At 48.9% G+C, this 18,521-nt stretch overlaps 1 protein-coding gene across 1 annotated transcript in view; it reads right to left on the bottom strand.

The window, feature by feature from the left end:
• Positions 1-2,995: 2,995 nt before the first annotated feature.
• The window catches only part of TMC2 (transmembrane channel like 2), a 55,398-nt gene continuing 39,872 nt past the window's right edge, over positions 2,996-18,521 (bottom strand). Inside the window, exons 14-19 of the mRNA XM_047069163.1 lie at positions 17,350-17,417; positions 16,269-16,508; positions 9,990-10,115; positions 6,458-6,536; positions 5,015-5,132; positions 2,996-3,213 (exon numbers count right to left, since the gene is read on the bottom strand). Of these exons, the coding sequence (XP_046925119.1) occupies positions 2,996-3,213; positions 5,015-5,132; positions 6,458-6,536; positions 9,990-10,115; positions 16,269-16,508; positions 17,350-17,417 (849 nt within the window). The remainder of the gene's footprint in view (positions 3,214-5,014; positions 5,133-6,457; positions 6,537-9,989; positions 10,116-16,268; positions 16,509-17,349; positions 17,418-18,521) is intronic.

Below are 18,521 nucleotides of genomic sequence, written 5' to 3'. Positions count from 1 at the left end.
CTGCAGAAATAACCCCTGACAGATAGAAACCAGTGTCCATTTCATTTTCCCCCAGTAAGAAATGCACAAACAAGGTATCATCAGTAAGACACCAGCCGTAGTTCTCTGGATAAATTGTTAAATAGACTTTCTATTTCAAATCGTTCTTAGGTGAGCTGAACAAGGAAAGACAGAGAGGGAGACAGAGGGAGGGATGGAGGGATGGAGTAAAAAGAAGAAAGAGTGATCTTCATGTCTGATGGCTCCTGGGTAGGCTGAATCGCAGATAGGACCGTTTTCTAATAACACGCCCCCACTGTAAAGCCACACTGTATCAACAACACCCTTCCTCTCTTACCCGTGCCTTCTTCCCCTGCCTCTCTCCCTAGCTCGGTGGAAGATTCCTGTTGCTTGAGGGTCCTGGGAACCACCTTAGCTAATTCTCTGATGGACAACTCTCGAAAAAGCTTTAGAGTTTGACCGAAGTCTTGCAACTGTTTGAGTTAGGAAAGCTCCTTTTAAAACACGTTCAAAAATTCTTCGATAACTCCCTTTGAGAGATGGGGCCTAATCTCCTACCCTTGAGCGTGAGCTAGACCTAGTGACTGAGTTCTAACGGATGGAAAGTGGTAGGATTGACGGTGTACCTTCTGAGACTAGGCTATAAAAGGCACGTGGCTTCCTCCTTGCGCGCTCTCTCTCTCTCTCTCTCTCTCTCTCTCTCTCGGATCGCTTGCTCTGGGGGCATGGATGGGGGTGGGGACCAGCTGCTGTGTTGTGAGGACACCCCAGCAGCTCCCTGGCGAGATCCACATGGGGAGGAATCAAAGTCCCCTGTTAATAGCCAGCAGGGAATGAAACCTCCCGTCAACAGCCACGTGTAGGAACCACCTTGAGAGCAAATCTTCCAGTCCCAGCCAAACCTTCCGGCGCCTGTAGCCCGGCCTGAGATCTTGAGCGATACCCAGAGGCAGAACTGCCCAGGAAGGCCACTCCCAAATGGTTGACCCACAGAAACTGTGAGATACTAAGTGTTGAAGTTGCTAAGTTTGGGGGGTAATCTGTTATGCAGAAACAGACAACAGATACACTCCCTCACATAAAATTGTGCATCTTCAGGACACGATAAAGTGTTTGTGGGGCACCTGGGTGGCTCAGTCGTTTGAGCGTCCCACTTGGGCTCAGGGCATGATCTCCCAGTTTGTGAGTTCAAGCCCCGCATCGGGCTCACTGCTGTGAGCAAAGAGCCTGCTTTGGATCCTCTGACTGCCTCTCTCTCTGCCCCTCCCCCGTTTGCACTCTCTCTCAAAAATAAATCTTAAAAAAAAAAGGATAGTGTGTTTGTGTTTATAGTGGGTGCTTAGGCATCTGGGTAGCCATTGGGAGCCGGACAGGGATCACTAGGAGGCTGATGACTCAGGCCCCTCTCGTTCCCCTCCCCAGGGGCTGGCATTATCTAGGCGGGTGACTCTGAAGGTCAGGTGTCTGACCTCCCAGTCCTGGGTGGTTGGGTTAGGCAGCCTGGATTCCCATGGTCGAGGAGTCAGGTAGGTAGTAAGCTCAGGACCAGATTGTGTCCTCCCAGAAGAAGGCACATGACACACAAGAGTTTGGGATTGAGGGTTGGACCTGAGTTCCACAAACATCTTCGTTAGCCTCGCCCGGAGATAGGGGAGAAAGAACTGATCTGTTTCTCCCCGTCATGTGGTCCCCGTTCCCACTCCGTTCCAGGTCACATGTGAAGCGTTGGTGCTGGGTTGGGAAGGGGAAGGAAGTGGGAGAGAACCTGGGACTTATTTTAATTCATAGCTTATGAAATCTCTATAAAATCTCCATCTCCCCACCAGGACTTTGCCTGACCTCCAAGGTGTGGGGGCTTCTCCTGAAAAGCCGTGGGGCCATGGTTGGGCCGTGGGTCGGGGAGAGGACTCCCCTTAGAGCACTCAGAGACCAGGCATGAGATGATTCTGAAGCCACATGGCTCACGGGGGGCTGGGAACAAGGGGCAGAGGAGGGGAGGAAACCACCTGCAGGATACCTGCGCTGTCAGTGTCTTGGGCTGTGACTCGCTCCCTGCCGAGCCTCTGTCCTTGCTGGCGAGGCCTTCTCCGTGGCTTGGGGCTCCCTGGCTTATGCCCCCGAGGAGACATTTTGCAGAGAACCGCATAATGATGCTAGCTGAACATTGAATCGCCAGACAAGGCGATTGCATTGCATCCTTTGCAAAACTCCTCAGAGAAACCATCTTCAACATTCCCTAGACAATAAGCAGACTATCAAATTCTTTTTAGAATTTGATGCTTGAGAAGGATTTTCTGCCCCGAGCAATCTAAGTCCTCTTCGGTTGGAAAAAACACTTGCTTGTTGCCTTGCTGCTAGAAGGCTCCGATGCATTTTTTGCTGCTTAATGGCCTCAGCTCCCCTCAGGCTGGGTTCTGGGGGAGAACCATCTTCCCACTCACCATGGCTGCACTTTGGCTCATTTACCTTTGTTTTCAGTGCTTTCTTGTACCTTTTATTTAAACCGCCTCATCTCCTTTGGATAGGGCTGACAGTTAGGAATGTGGGCCCCTCCTCCCAGTTAGTAAGGCTAGCAGAAACCAGGGTCCCAACATGGGTGCCATGACAAAGTCTATGGTGATGATCATGGCCCTGGTCCCTCCTCCCAAAGTCTGGAGCCGAGAGAACCATGGTGAGTTCAAGGTCCAGGCTGCCTGAACCAAGATACTAGGAAGGGCAGTTTAGGGGGAGTCGGGAGGCTCAGCTCCCCTAAAGAGTGGATGAAGCCATTGTCCTCCAGTTGTGGTGGCCAACAAGTGCCTGAGACTAAGTAATTGAAATTCCCACATTCAATGAGGGGAGAGAGAACGTGCGTGCATGGGTATCGTGTGTGTGTGTGTGTGTGTGTGTGTGTGTGCATGAGAGAGAGAGAGAGGAAGAGAGAATATCGATTTGGGTGTGTGAGCTGGCGGGGCCCAAGGATCAGCCCCAGAATGGTGCTTGTGTATCCCCGCTATCAGTGGGGAGGTCTGGGAGCGCTCTTTCCTGAGGCTGACCTCCAAGGATGGGTCTGAGGCCGAGGTTGGCCAGAATCTGGTCTGACACCAGGAGGCCGAGATACAGGGAGGTGCTGGGAGACAGGCAGCGTGATCCTGCTGGCAGAACTGGAGATCCCAGGATCCTGGGCCTTCTTGCCTGCGGTCTGGCTTTGGCTGGCAGAGTGAGGCGTGGTCCCTGGAAAAGGAACCAAGACAAGAATGAGGACGTGGGAGGATTTGCTTCAGTTGCCTGCTATCGAATCGGAGCCCTTCTGGAGCTGCCCTGCTCGGCCTGTGGATTTCAGTCCCATCTGGTGATGTGACAATGGTCAGGTGGCCCTTAGGTGTCTGGGGGCCACTATTGGGCCTCGGCCTAGCCTTAGCATAAACGGATCTGCCGGAGGAATATGGTCTACTGGCCGGAGAGCTAGATTTCGAATGTTGGCCTTAAGCTGGACCCCCTGAGCCTGGGTTCTCTTGAGGATGACGTTGGGATGATAATAACAGCTTCCCCGGTGGCTGACAGGGTCACAGACGATGCTGGAAGGGCCTTTGCAACCTGTGTGGCATCATATCCAATTTCTAGTGCTTTTGCTTACCCGTGTCCTTCTCTTCCCCTCACTCTGACCTCGGGGCAATTGTTGGCACGTTCTTCACCAGACCCAGTTCCTGGGACACAGAAGTGGACTAGGTTCTCACGGTGGGTGAATGTGGCCTGTGACTGAAGTCCAGGCTTTGCCCAGCCCCACTTCCAGGTGTCCTCTGGCCTCTTCCCCCTGCACCAACCTGATGCGGGTGGAGTCACGGGATGGAAGGAGCCAGCGTCCCTGCGGGTGTCACTTGCGAAGAAAGTGGCCTTCAGGTGAAACACCCAATTTGGACTTTACGTGGAGTGAGAAGGAAACTTTCATTGTGTTTGAGTCATTAGTTGTTTGGGCCTGTTTGTTACAGTAACTGGTATCATTCTAGCAAATTCTTCAAGAAGAGAAGCTAAGTGAGGGCGGCGATGGAGGCCATGAGTTTTTCAGATGAAATGCTGGCCATCTTCCTAGGCGCTCCCCCCCCAGCCTACTCCCGCTGATGTGTTCTAGATCACGCTAACTTTTGAAACATCAAACACTGCACTGCTGAGTTACTCAGTACACAATTGAAAGGGCTTTGGATTTGTAACAAAAATTCAAAAAAGTTTTTTAAGTGTTTGTTTTTGACAGACAGAGGAGGGCACGTGCGTCTGGTTGGGGGTTGGGGAGGGGGAGACGGAGAGGGGGACAAAGGATCTGAAGCAGGCTCTGCCCCGGCAGCAGGTTCGAACCCACGAACCCTGAGATCGTGACCTGAGCTAAAGTCGGACGCTTAACCGGCTGAGCCACCCAGGGGCCCCTGAAAACTCAAATTTGGAGAAGGGCAGGCTTGAAAGCAGCAGCCAGAAGGGCAGGGCGGGGAAGGAGTGGGTAAGAGGGACAGGCACATTGGGACTGTGGGGGCCATGACACTACCACTGCCAAACCAGTGTGCGTTCCTTGGTTTCTCATAGAAAACCTTTTGTACATCTATTTTTTTCCCCTTCCACACTTAAGTCTATTGGCGCCCAGATACGTCCGTTCCATTTTTTGGTCTCACTTCTGCTGGTGAAATTACAACATAACATCGCATTTACTCCATTTCCTGTCCCATGTGGGAAACTGAGAAGATTTCAAATATTTTCTTCAGCTTTACGATAAGCGGCCAGCCAGTCACTCTTCTGCATCTCATCCCTGGACACTAATTTTTTTTTTAAGTTTATTTTTGAGACAGAGAGAGACAGAGCATGAGCAGGGGAGGGGCAGAGAGAGAGGGAGACACAGAATTGGAAGCAGGCTCCGGGCTCCGAGCTCCGAGCTGTCAGCACAGAGACCAACGCGGGGCTCGAACCCACGAACCGTGAGATCATGACCTGAGCCAAAATCAAGAGTCAGATGCTCAAGCGACGGAGCCTTCCACTCGCCCCTAGAATTTACCTTCTTTGGTGAGTTGGAGCTGGGTGGCATTTTTGGAGTTGCCTTTAGCTGTGTCCTCTGAATCTCTGGCTGTGGTCCTGCCTTTGACAGATTTGTGGCTCTTCTCAACTTCACGGAGCTGCAGCAGAAATAATTAGTTCTCAGGGAAATGAGTGTTTGAGGCTCAGAGCCTAGGATGTTGAGATCTAGGGGGACAAGGACTCTGTCTTCAGTTCTTGTCGGTCCTCACCACTGGTTGAAGAGGGACAGCCCAAGACTCAGGTTTGCACAGTATTTGAAGGAACATCTGGCCAGGGGAGGACAGGAACCTCGCCAGTCCTCCATTTCAAGGCTTTCTGGAATCTGGGCAGGAGGATGGTGAGATTAACAGAGGGAGATGTGGATAAGGAAGTGGCTGTGAGGCAAATGAGATTATTCCAGAAGCGGGGGGCAAGGAGCCAGGAGGACAAGGCTCACAGAGGGTTGGGGTCTGCCCTTTACCATGTGTAGGAGGGGTTTGGGGGCTGGGAGAGTGGAAAAGAGCAGTCAGAAGTCAGCTGGTGGAGAGAGGGAGAGGGAGAGAGAAACAGTGGCGAGGGGCTTAAGAGACCCCTCAGGCCCTGGGCACAAGCACTAAGTCATTTTGACAATATTTTCTCTAGTGTTTACTGTGTTAGCTTTTTTTTAAAAAAATTTTTTTTTTTCAACGTTTATTTATTTTTGGGTCAGAGAGAGACAGAGCATGAACGGGGGAGGGGCAGAGAGAGAGGGAGACACAGAATCGGAAACAGGCTCCAGGCTCCGAGCCATCAGCCCAGAGCCTGACGCGGGGCTCGAACTCGAACTCACGGACCGGGAGATCGTGACCTGGCTGAAGTCGGACGCTTAACCGGCTGCGCCACCCAGGCGCCCCCTGTGTTAGCTTTAAACTGTAGGTATTATTATGGGTACTGGTTTTACTGAAATTTTTACTGGTTTTATTGAATTTCTCCTGTTCATTAGCAACCTCTCCAGATCGAAAGCGTTATTATTGTGTGCCCCCCAAATATCCTCAGAACATAAATGCGTGTTGTTCAATCTTACAAGGCTTCCTGCAATACGGATAGTTTGGGATTTCGTTTAGAAGAAAGCCATGTTGGGGCGCCTGGGTGGCGCAGTCGGTTGAGCGTCCGACTTCAGCCAGGTCACGATCTCGCGGTTCGTGAGTTCGAGCCCCGCGTCAGGCTCTGGGCTGATGGCTCGGAGCCTGGAGCCTGTTTCTGATTCTGTGTCTCCCTCTCTCTCTGCCCCTCCCCCGTTCATGCTCTGTCTCTCTCTGTCCCAAAAATAAATAAACATTGAAAAAAAAAAATTCAAAAAAAAAAAGAAGAAAGCCATGTAGATCGTACAACTGGGCTCAAAGAGCAAATCAGCAGAAAACAAAAACGTGACATCTGTTTGAGCGAAAACTCCCGACAGACTCACCGCTTGGATTTTCTTTCTCAGCTGGGCATTCGCTCGGGAAAGGCTTTTGGAAACCGAGTTCAGGTAGTAGATGGCCAGGCTGCAAGAGAAAAGTGAGCCTCCTGTGATACCGCAGTCTTGGAAAGTGACAAGAGCTGGACCCCTTCCAGAGGAATCAAGGCCGGCTTCCTGGAGTAGGTTGCCTCTGGGCAGGCTGGAGGGATAGAACACCTACTCTCCTGTCTCCACTTAGCGCGGGGGAGGTTCTGGACACCTCTGCCTTCTGTTTTATTGAATGTGGAAATGACATACACATTTTTAGCTCTCAGAGTGCTCAGTAAAGCCTTCCTTCTTGGAAATCTGAAGAGGTGGGGGAGGGGCAGGGTCTCCTGACCCTGCTTCCCGGGTACCTGCCCTGTGCCAGGCTCCGCGCCACGGGCATCCCACTCCACATCTCAGCGGTCTTCACCAAAACCCCATGAGGTAGAAAGGACGATCTTTTCCAGATCAGCAACCTGGAATGGTGAGACGTTAAGGAGTTTGCCCGAGGTGGCCCCATCTATCAGTTCTTGGGGGAGCCCGCATTTAGCTAAAGCTCTTTTCCACAGGCCTCGAGGGCTGAGAGAGGAGAGTCTGGGCGCTAGGTGCCTGCTCCAAGTTTGCTTGAAAACACAGCTGACGAAGTCCTGGAGGTCCCTGCTTAGGGAGCACTGTCTTGGGCTGATGGTTTTCAAGGTCCAGCTCCTACTGGCTGCCTAGGCGTCCTTTGAGGCCAGAGCGTGGGCTTCCCTTTCACAGGACCTGAGATCGGGGGGGGGTTGTGACTTGGGTGCACCACCTGAGAGGGCAGGGGCCACAAAAGCCGAGGTGCCACCCTGATGGGGTGCTGTGTCGGCCTGTTCCTTGGGGGCTTTCGTGGTTCATCCTTATTTGTCACTTTTCTCCCTGGATTTCGAGCCTTAGCTGCTCCGGCGTGGGTCTTCTAAGCTTTCCCCTCTGGGTGGGGCCCGCTCAGGGCAACTCCAGTCAGAGGGGAGGAGTCACCTTGTCTTCGGGGCACAGCGTGGGCCCCCAGACTGTCATGGGAGCCTCCTGCAGCAGAGACTCAGAGGAGAGAAGGGAGGACAGGCAGGGGGAGCGGAATCTGTTGTGCAAGTCCCTGCTCTGTGCCAGGCCTCACCTTCTCTCCTAGTTAACAACCCATTTATTAGGGAGGAATCGGAGGTGGGAGAGGATGAAATCCTCATGGGTGGCTGTGTCCCTCTGTCCCCAAATTTAGCACTTCCTGGTGCCACCTGCAAGGGTCAGGCTTGCTGTGTGGGTTCCAGAATTTCCTCAGGCGGTCAAGGCATAGGCCAGGTTGTCACCATCATCCCAGTCCTCTCTCAGGCCAGGATGAGAGAGGCTGATGTTCTAATCAAGGATGGGAGAAAATACACCTATTTGGGGGAGCACTTCAGCGCTATTTAAAAGGACTGGAAAGGGGCCTCCCGGGTGGCTCAGTCGGTTATGTGTCTGGACTTTGGCTCAGGTCATGATCTCATGGTCCGTGAGTTCGAGCCCCGCGTCAGGCTCTGTGCTGACAGCTCGGAGCCTGGAGCCTGCTTCGGATTCTGTGTCTCCCTCTCTTCTCTGCCCTTCTCCTGCTCTGCCTCTCTCTTTCTCTCTCTCTCTCTCTCTCAAATACATACATACATACATACACACATAAAATAAAACAAAACAAAAGAAAACAAAATTAAAATAAAATAAAATAGAAAGATTGAAGAAACCCATACCCACAATTCCCTACTCCACTTCCCGTGGTCTGTCCTAGGGAATCCCTCACATTTGCCCAACGACCACATCTGCAGTAGCAAAAAAGTGGAAACAATCTACCCACCTCTAGGCAGAGGGGTGGATAAACTGTGGTTTAATCACACAGCAGGTGGGAGTAGAGCCATTAAAATGTGTGCTCATGTATTGCCCAAACATAATGTTGAGTGAGGAAAGCTATGCTGGGTGAACCATTCACGAAAAAATTTAAAGCCCAGAAAACAATAGGACACGGCCGATGTGATGAAAATACCAAACCGTGCGTGCAAATGGTTCCAAGAGCGGTTACTTTGGGAGAGAGAGAGAGAGAGAGGGAGGGAGAGAGCAGGATTAGGTGGGACTTGAAGTGTTATCTGTAACATTTTATTTCGTGGAAAGTGACAGATCTGAAGCAAACAGTGCAAAATATTAACATCTGTTTACTCTTGGAATCATGTTCATGGTTGTCTCTACTTTTCTGTAGGTTAGGAATATTTCACAATACATAATTCTTTAAAATTTTTTTTTATTAAAAAAAATTTTTTTTAACATATATTTATTTTTGAGACAGAGAGAGACAGAGCATGAACAGGGGAGGGGCAGAGAGAGAGGGAGACACAGAATCGGAAGGCTCCAGGCTCTGAGCCACCAGCCCAGAGCCTGAAGCGGGGCTCAAACTCATGGGCCGCGAGATCGTGACCTGAGCTGAAGTCGGATGCTCAACCGACTGAGCCACCCAGGTGCCCCAACATTTATTTATTTTTGAGCCACAGAGAGAGTATGAATGGGGGGGGGCAGAGAGAGAGGCAGGCACAGAATTAGAAGCAGGCTCCAGGCTCTGAGCTGTCAGCACAGAGCCCGACGCGGGACTCGAACTCACAAACTGTGAGATCATGACCTGAGCTGAAGTCGAACGCTTAACCGACTGAGCCACCCAGGCGCCCCTCACTAGAACATTGTTGATGACAGTAATTCAAATTCAGGACTCTTGCTTCCCACCTTCTTTTTCTCTCTTCCCTCGTTCCTTCCTTGACTATTTGTCATTTACTTCCTACGGCCTAGGCTGGTGTTGGGGGTACAGAAATCATCAAACCCACCCACTGTCCTCGGGGCTTTCTCAGTCTTTGAGAGGGAGAGTGGTGAGACCCAAATGTGCAGGTGCACGGTGGGCCCTGTGGAGAAGTCCTCCGGGGCCCAGCCAGGGACAGGCTGAATCAGCCCTCAGAGACTCAGAGCCCAGAAATCTTTGATATTTCTAGCGAACGTTTAGGAGAGTGCTGCAAAATACTGGCTTGCCCATCTGTATTCCTTGGACCCCGTCTTACAGCGTGCTCCCCGAAAGACTTACAACTGCTAGTTCCTTCATCTCTGTGCCTGGAGTTTCCCTTCCATTCCCCTGCGGAATCCGTTCTACCCGCGAATGCACCTGACTCAAATGGCTGAGGAAACAACCCCTCTCCCCTTTGATCTCACCCAACCAGTGACCGATGGGTGCTGGTCTACGAAAGCCCCATCCCTCACCCTTGAGCAGGATGACTCAGACACACTGTTTCCCAGAGCACCCCCCCCAACCCCCATCCACATCCACATTAAAATCATCCCAGTGATAATGACCTTCTTCCCTCACCAATTAACTATTTCCATTCGAGTCTTCGTCTTGGGCTCTGCCTCTGGGAAGTGTAGATTAAGTAAGAGGGCAGGAAAGGAGGACCCGCCAGGGGAGTCTCAAGGGCAAGGGGAGGGGCCCTGGCTGACTTACAACATCAGCAGGATGGCTGGGATGATCAGGCCAGGGTTGGCAAGGAAAGCAAAGATCTTGCCCAGGAAGGTTGGAAAATCATTTTCAATCGTCTCTTGGATGACGTCATACATTCTGTTTTTCCCACTGTAGAGAGAACACATTACGGCACGTCAGAAAGCTCGCCTGACACACAACTGTGCCCCTGCCCCTGTGGGTCCAAAGCTGCCACTCACCCCTGCTTCCCTGGAAAACCCAGAGCTCTGCTCCAAATGGGCTGCAGGTGAAAAATGCCCCACGAGGAGCTGCCATTTGCTACAGTTTAGAGCTGGGGCAGAGCCCTGGTCCGCCAGCTTCATGCTGGCCCTTTGGTCCCTCAAAACTTCTCAGACCGCATGGGTCTCCTGTGTCTGATACCTTCCTCCACAAGACGAAATGGGTTTTCCACGACACTCTCGTGGGAGAAAACTGCCTGCGAGATGTAGCCGTAAGCCCAACATGGAGCTCCCTCTGGACCCCCTGGCTTGGAAACAGTTCTCCAGAGGCTTACGTGATAGACAACCTCAGGGTGACTCTCAAAACACCTGCAATCAGTCTTCAGATGATAGTTTCAGGAGAATGGACCACCTGGGACGGGCTCCTGGACAGGTCACAGCGGTAATTTCGATTTTCTTCAAATACCTAAGAACCTCTACGTAGACTGACTTCCACAAGCACCTGCCCAGAAATCATGGTCCACTGCTAGCTTTGGCTGGTCGTTTCAGTGCCAAGACAATGGACTTTAGGGCTTGAAATTCCTGCTTCAAGTCCTTGCTCCTTCATTTATTAGCTGTGGGACACCGTGGATAATTTACTTATTCTCTTTCTTCTTGTGTCTACCTGTTCCCTTACTCTCCCCATTAGAGCAGTATTGTCCAGTGTAGCTATTGAAAAGAAACTAAACATTCAGTAAAATCAAGTAAAACTAAAAATTCAGGGTTTTAGTCACTCATTTCAAGTGCTCGGTAGTCATATGACTTGTAGCTACTGTATTTGAAGAGGAGATATGAAATGTTTTCCCTCGCATAGAAAATTTTATTGGACAGTGCTGTGGGGGTTTGATATCTTTGGCCAAGGTACTGAAAATTTCTCTTCCTTAGTCACCTCTTCTGTATAATATAGTATAATAATAATATAGTATAATATGGGATTATAAGCATAATAATAGTATTTGCCCCCGAGGGTAGTTTAGAGGACATAGATATGAATTTATATACAACATTGTGTATGGGACCGTCAGACTGTAAGTGCCCTCCAAAATGTTATAGCCAGAAGCTTCATTTTTCTCTTCTGGAAAGTATTGATCAAGGATTGGCAAATAATGGTCTACGGGCCAGATTTGGCTTGTTATTTTCATATGGCCCGAAAATGAAGAATGGTTTTTATGTACTTAAATGGTTGGGGGGGTGGGTAAAGAAGAAGAATATTTTGTGATCCATAGAAACTGAAGTAGGAAATTCACATTTCGGTGTCAGTAGGGAAAATGTTATTGGAACACAGCCACGCTCATTTCTTTATATATGGTCTAGGGTTGTTTTTGTGCTACGATGGCAGACGATGAATAGTTGGGTCCGAGACCATTTGTCGCCATCTCAATGCTTAGTGCTATCGCACAGCAAACTATGAATTGCCCTGATGCAGTTATAACGACAGCATTTCAAGTGCCATGCGTATGACCATATTATGACAGGTAATTAATTTTTTATTATTATCAGCACCTACCCGTCATGTAAACACAAGAAAAGCAAATCTCACGTGTTCTGATTTCAAGTCACAGTCAAGCATGGGTTATTTTGTCCTTGAATCGTGATGTATTAGATGATGTATTAGTTTCCAGTATGCGCTACAACAGATTCCCACACGGGTGACTTCAAATAATACAAATTTGTTCTCTTATCGTTCTGGAGGCCAGAAGTCTGACGTGTTTCACTGGGTTGAAACCAAGGCGTTGGGCATGGCTGCGCTCCCTTCAGAGGGAGGTTCCAGGGGAGAATCTGTTTCCTTGCCTTTTTTCAGTATCTAGACCTTTACTCCTTACATTCTTTGGCTCATGGCCCCTTCCTCTTTCTTCAAAGCCGGTGCCATAGAATCTTCAAATCTCTCTCTGCTTCCATGGTCACATCACTTTCTGTTTTTTCTGTGGTCAAATCTCCCTCTGTCTCCTTCTAATAAGGACACTCGTGATTTAGGACTCACCTGGATAATCTAGGATAATCTCCCCATCTCAAGATCCTTAACTTAATCACATTGGCAAAGGCCCATTTGCTGAATAAGCTACCACCCGAAGGTTGCAGGGATTAGGACATAAATATTTTGGGGAGCCGTTATTCAGCCCACCACTGCATCCTCTCTGGTCTCTGAAGATTCACATTTGTCCCACCTGCAAAACACATTCTTTGCCTTCCCTTCCTCCCCCAAAGTTGCGACCCATTATGGCATCAACCCAAAGTCCAAAATCTCATCTAAACATCATCAGCTCAAAAGTCCCAAATTTCATCATCTAAATCAGGTATAGATGCGACTCTGGATAGGATTCATCCTGGAGCAAAATTCTTCTCTATCTGTGGACCTGGGAAACCAGAAAACAAGTTCTTTACTCCATGAATACACTGGTCAGCCGGCCATAAGATAATAGTTAAAGCTGGCTTATATAACATTCTTAAAAATTTTTTAAATTTTTTAAATTTGTTTTTGAGGGAGAGAGAGAGAGACAGAGCATGAGCAGGGGAGGAGAAGAGAGGGAGGGGGACACAGAATCCGAAGCAGGCTCCAGGCTCTGAGCTGTTAGCACAGAGTCCGATGCGGGGCTTGAACTCATGAACTGTGAGATCATGACCTGAGCCGAGGCCAGATGCTCAACTGACTGAGCCACCCCAGAGCCCCGGCTTATATAACATTCTTAAGTACCTGGTGGGTCTTCCATGGAGGTTGTGGGAATTCAGTCCCTTAGACCAGAGGGTGGTACCCAGATCTTTCCTGGAGAATTCTATCTCTACTTTTGGCTTCCGCTGGGGTGGTTGAGAGGATCCCAGTCACAAGCTTAAAAAAAATCCTCTGCATGAATGAATATTCAGGTTTTTTGATTCTTCAGAAGCACTAGCAAAAAGTTGCCCAGGCTGCCCCTTCGTTTTCTCTTTCGAGTGTGCTTTCCTGACCATGAATTCGTTTTTAGGGTCTTTTTCAATCTGGATAAGGTTTTCCCAAATCATCAAGTTCTGGTTCCTTTTCTCTAGTCAGCTCTTTTCTCAATTTATCTCTTTCCTCTCACATTTCAGTTTAAAGCAAGAAGAAACCAGGCTGCACCTTCAACACTTTGCTTAGAAGTCTCCTTAGCCAAACATGCAAGTTCATGATTTATAAATTCAGATTTCCATACACTTGTTGGACATAATTCAGCTAAGCTTTCTGTTCTCTATATAGCAAGGACCACCCCCCCCCGCCTTCCCCCGCTTTCCAAAATTATGTTCATCACTGACCAGTGGTGCAGTAATTAAATTGCGTTTGATTGCAGGAGCTGAAGAAATGCATCTGGAGAAAAGAAACTTACTTAAGACTTTTAGAGTTTCCGGCAAAAGCAGCTGCTGGAAGAGTTGAGGACACTGAGAGCAACATTGTATTCAAAGGATGGCAAATGACCTCCAGTGCTTTTCTTTGGCTCTTGACGGGTCCATAGATGTTACTGATGCAACTCAGTTGTTCATTTGAGGAATTAATGCCAAGTTTGAAGTGGCTGAAGGACTGATTTCTGTGAATATACTGTGTGGAACAAATTTGGCTGAAAATTTCTCAAAGAAGTTAAGTAAACCCTAATTTGGTACAACTAGCCCCGAATTCCATCGAGAATGTACCCATTCCATTGAATGGAATGGAATTCAGTGTGGGTGAAATGAAATGGATCTGCTAAGACGTGTAGTTGATAACGGTCGAGGTATGTGTAGAGCAGAAGACGGCTTAGCTGGACAAATTGACAAAGCTCGTGAAATTTTGGATGTGTGCAGACTATGGTTATTCATTCTCTTATTCAGCTGTAGGTAATTTGCAGAAAATAGATGAATCTGTCACGTGCAATCGCCATCAGTAGTGTTGATGGTGAACTTCTTTCGCTCTCATGACTTAGTCCTTTTCCAACATGTACTTTTTTTTGTCAGAGACAGAAGCCCAGGGGCGCCTGGCTCGCTCAGTTGGAGGAGCGTGTGACTCTTAATCTCAGGGTCGTGAGTTTGAGCCCCACGTGGAGTGTAGAGATTAGTTAAATACACAAAACTTTAAAAAAAGGAAAGAGATAGAAGCCAACTATTCTGACTTGTCCTACTGCACAGCAGTTCGATGGCTTAGCAGCAGGAAAGCTTACTGGCAATTGTTTTCCCATGGGAGGAGATGTGTTGTCACGTCTGGTACAGTGATGGATCCGGGTGGCAAAGGTGGCCATCTGAGCGGTGAAATTGACGTTTGATGACGGGGAACAGTAACTTTGAGCCTCTCTTATGTGAACTATTATCGCCCCCTCTCATAAAAGAACTCCATTCTTTTCACTGGTAGACCTATATTACAAAAAATTACTCTCTCTTGTCCTATCTTGAATTTCATCAACAAAAACTTTGTGGCCATTTCTTTCTCTTGTTATATCAGTACTTACGTGATATGCTTGATTTTTCCTCTTGGTTCCTAAAGCCTAAAATATTTGCTCTCAGGCTCTTTACAGAAAAAGTTAGCTAAGCCCTTGTGTAGATAATACCTCCCACCTCATAGCATTGTTATGAGTCCCAGCTCCCCCCAGTTTGGCCAGGGCTCAAGCTTGGCTTACTATGGATTAGCACACTCCTTTAAGTACTTGGCAAATAATACACTAAATCTTCAAAACAACCCTCTGGGGTAGGCACTACAGTTGTTTCCATCTTAGAGGCAATTAGCTTGTGGTGTTGGGAGCTAAGTAACTTCTCAAGATGACCCAGCTGGCAAATGACAGAGCTGACTCGAGAGTCTATGCTCTAAGTCAGGGGGTTGGTGATTTTTTTTTTTTCTGGAAACAGCTAGACAATAACAGTCTCAGGCTTTTTGAACCGGATGGTCTCTGTTGGTTTGACTCAATTCTGCTGTTATATTGAGAAAGCAACCGTAGATTAGAAGTAAGCAAGTGGGTGTGGCTGTACTCCAATTACACTTTATTTGCAAAAACTTTATGTTATGCAATACTGCCCATCTCGTTCATTTATGTTGCCTGCCTGGATCTGGTTGGAACCCTAAGTCCCTCCCTGTACAAGTGAATTTTTGTGACGTGAAGGGTCTAGTTTGAGCGGTGACCATAAACCAGATGTGCTCTTCTAGACGCCGCGTATGAAGCAGCGAGAAAGGAAGCAAATGTCACACCCTCATGGAGCTTCCTTCCTGGCCTCACCTTACTCCTGGCCCTGGATGGTTGTTACGTGAAGAAAGAGTCTGTGGTCAATAAGGCTGGAGACACTGGTGTGCATTCGTGATCTTATCGCACGATTCTTCCAATCCTTTAATAAAGAGTGTGCCTCCAGCATTTCTAAGTGAGAAGGTGGCGGGTGAAAGGGGTAGCATGTTCCAAACTGCTTGAACCACAGAACTCCTTCTTACGAAGTAGAGAGATGGCTTTCTTTCCAAGGGGCCTCACACTTGGAAAGATAGCAACAGATGCATATGGCTTCTCAATGTACCTCCTTATGCAATTATTTATTTCTTTACGCAACGCCCAGCCCCCTAAACTAGTCCGGCTTATCCCCTGAGCCCACAGCACTGACAAATGCTCTGCAGAGCGTGGGGGACCCAGGCCAGGGTCTCAGTGGCTGCTTCACGCTTGAAAGGCACTTGTAAATATATGGTTATTTCGTCTTCAGAATATCTCCCATTACTCATGCTACAGTAAGGTAATCCAGGGCTGTAGATTATCCAGATGTTAAAAGGTCAGAGCTGTGCTGTCCAACATGGTAGCCTTTGGCCACGTTTCTCGTTCTTTCAGTGAAAATGAATTGTAATGAAGTATAGAAATTTAGTTTCTCGGTCCTCATTTCAGGTGCTCAGTAGCCACGTGTGGCTGGTGGCTACCATATTGGATCACGCAGACATAGAACCCTTCCGGCCCTGCAACAATCTCTATTGAACAGCCCTGATGATTTGCCCAAGGCTCCATGGCCCTTTGCAGCCCGATGTGACGCTAGACCTGGCCTTCTGAGCCAGCACTCTCTGAGCGGGCTGCCTTGGGAGAGGAGCTGCTCCCGGGCGACTAAGCCTGTGCACCTGAACGGCCCGCAATCAAAGGAGGGCGGGAGGGACATGACGGCGTAGGCCACGGGCAGGAGGCTGAGGAAGAGCACCAGCAGCAGGAGGCCCATGTAGAAGTTGTTGGATCGGGAGGCTTTGAACACGCGCTCGTGGGGGACGTTGCTGCTCATCACCGCCCAGCACTGGAAGTACATGGAGGTCAGCAGACGCAGCACGTTGACGCCTACCAGTCCCGGGGCATAGAAGGAGCCCATCCTGGAAGGGCAGACATCACACACCTGGTTGGCCCAACAGCAGGAGAGGCCAGGGAAGGAAGACAGGAGGAAACGGGACCGAGGGGTTGGGAGCACGAAGCCTAGCCGCTTTCCCTGCAGGTCCCGAGGGCTGGGGTCTCCCACGTAAGCAGGACATTTCTCACCGAGCCTTGGCCGCCGGTTCCTCAGGGGAAGGAGGCGCTCTGAGCACCCCTGGCTTGGGCTCTGGCCAGGATTTAACCACTGTCTCACCACAAGGCACCTAGCAAATTTTTTGGCCTCCTGTCCATTTCTCCGTGGCCCCCCTAAAACAGCATTGCTGCCCAGAAAAGTATCTGAAGTCCTTCAATTGAGAGCATTGGACACTGGCTTGCGGCGAGCCCTCGGAAGTCTTGAAAGTCTTTGGCTGAAGTTACGCAGCCTTTTCTTCCAACTCGTGTCTCAGAGGAGGGAGCCCCTTGGCTCCTTTACTCTTCCTCTCCTTCCTATTTTCTCCCTCCTTCCCTCTTTCTTTCCTTTCCCCTCTGTTTCTCCTCCCTCTCTCCCTTTTTTTCTCCTCCTTCCTCCCCTCTCTACTTCTTCCTTTTTTCCTTCCTCCTTCTCATTCCCCTCTTTCTTCCTACTCTCCTCCCCTCCCCACTCTATGGTAGCACATGGGTTGGCCAGACACTGCCCTGGTTCTCATCCCATCCTGCCCTCTATTTGTCATCTCAAAAGAGGCAGTTCAGAGAGGTCTGAAGATTTGTCCAGCCTCTCCCCAGCTAGCTGGGGGGCAAAGCCTGGGATGCCACTTTTCTGACTCCCCCGATGAGGTGGTCCCAGATAGAAAATGCAGAGCTCACCAGATCATTCCTTGATTGAAGATCAAACCGAGTACATTTCCGCTGATATCGAACTCAGCGTAAGAGGGCTGCAGGGGGAGGCAGACAGAGAGAAAGGAATCCGTTAGGTATCAGCCAGCCTCTATTACCAGCCAACTGGCTAAGCCAAGGCCACTCTATCCCAAAGGGCCTGCTCTGGTGACTGAAGAAACTTGGGTTTCACGGCTCTGTTTCTTTAACACGTTTTCCACGTTTCAAGAGAAGATTTGAAGTTCTCAAAGTTGAAATTTTTTCCAATGACTTTTTCGACGAAAAAAGTGAGAATTTTTACCTTTAAGGGATTGCAGGCCAACAGTGTGTTCTTGGGAGGGCACTAGCCCCTAGGAGAACATTTTATCAATGCTCTAATCAGAGATGGACCTTGAAATTATAGCCGAGGCATAAATCGAATAAATAACCAAATGCGAGTAATCAGATGAGGAGTCAAATAAAACCATAGTTTTGAAAGCAAACAGGCAGGGGCACCTGGGTGGCTCAGTCGGTTAGGCGACCGGCTTCTGCTTAGCTCATGATCTCACACTTGTGAGTTCGAGCCCTGTGTCGGGCTGACAGCTCAGAGCCTGGAGCCTGCTTCAGATTCTGAGTCTCCCTCTCTCTCTGCCCCTCCCCTACTCGCACTCTGTCTCTCTCTCTCTCTCTCTCTCTCTCTCAAACATAAATAAACATAATAAACATTTTCTTAAAGCAAACAAGCAAACAAGATAACTAAACCACTCTTTCAATTCTCTTTTCTCCTTTTCACCTTCCTCTAGTCTCAGAGCAGTTCATGGAAAGGAAAGAGCTCAGCGAGATTCCTATTTTCAGCCTGAATCTGATTTTCAGAGTTTCGGAGATCTGTCAACTATGTGAAAGAACGCAAAGTGTGTGAGCACTAGGGAGTTGGGCCTCCTTATGCAGCATGCTTAAACCGACTTCCCCATTTGTCCTTCGGGAATGGAGGTCAAAGGTGACAGGGGGGAGGAGGAGGAAGAAGTCAAGAGAGAGAGAAAGGAAGGTCAGGCATGGATCAAGGGAGGAAACATATGTATTCCAGATACGGGAGGGTTAAATCTTAGAAATTTGAAATTTAACGTTTAAAAATATTTTTAAAAACTTCTCATCTGCTGGGTTTTGTGTCCTGGTTAGAAAATTTT

The sequence above is a fragment of the Lynx rufus genome, unplaced genomic scaffold (genome assembly GCF_022079265.1).
Source record: "Lynx rufus isolate CCGP_SWC_20201006 ecotype Redwood Valley unplaced genomic scaffold, mLynRuf1.p SCAF_8, whole genome shotgun sequence".
Classification (NCBI taxonomy): domain Eukaryota; kingdom Metazoa; phylum Chordata; class Mammalia; order Carnivora; family Felidae; genus Lynx; species Lynx rufus.
This window is presented reverse-complemented; position numbering and strand designations above follow the sequence as displayed.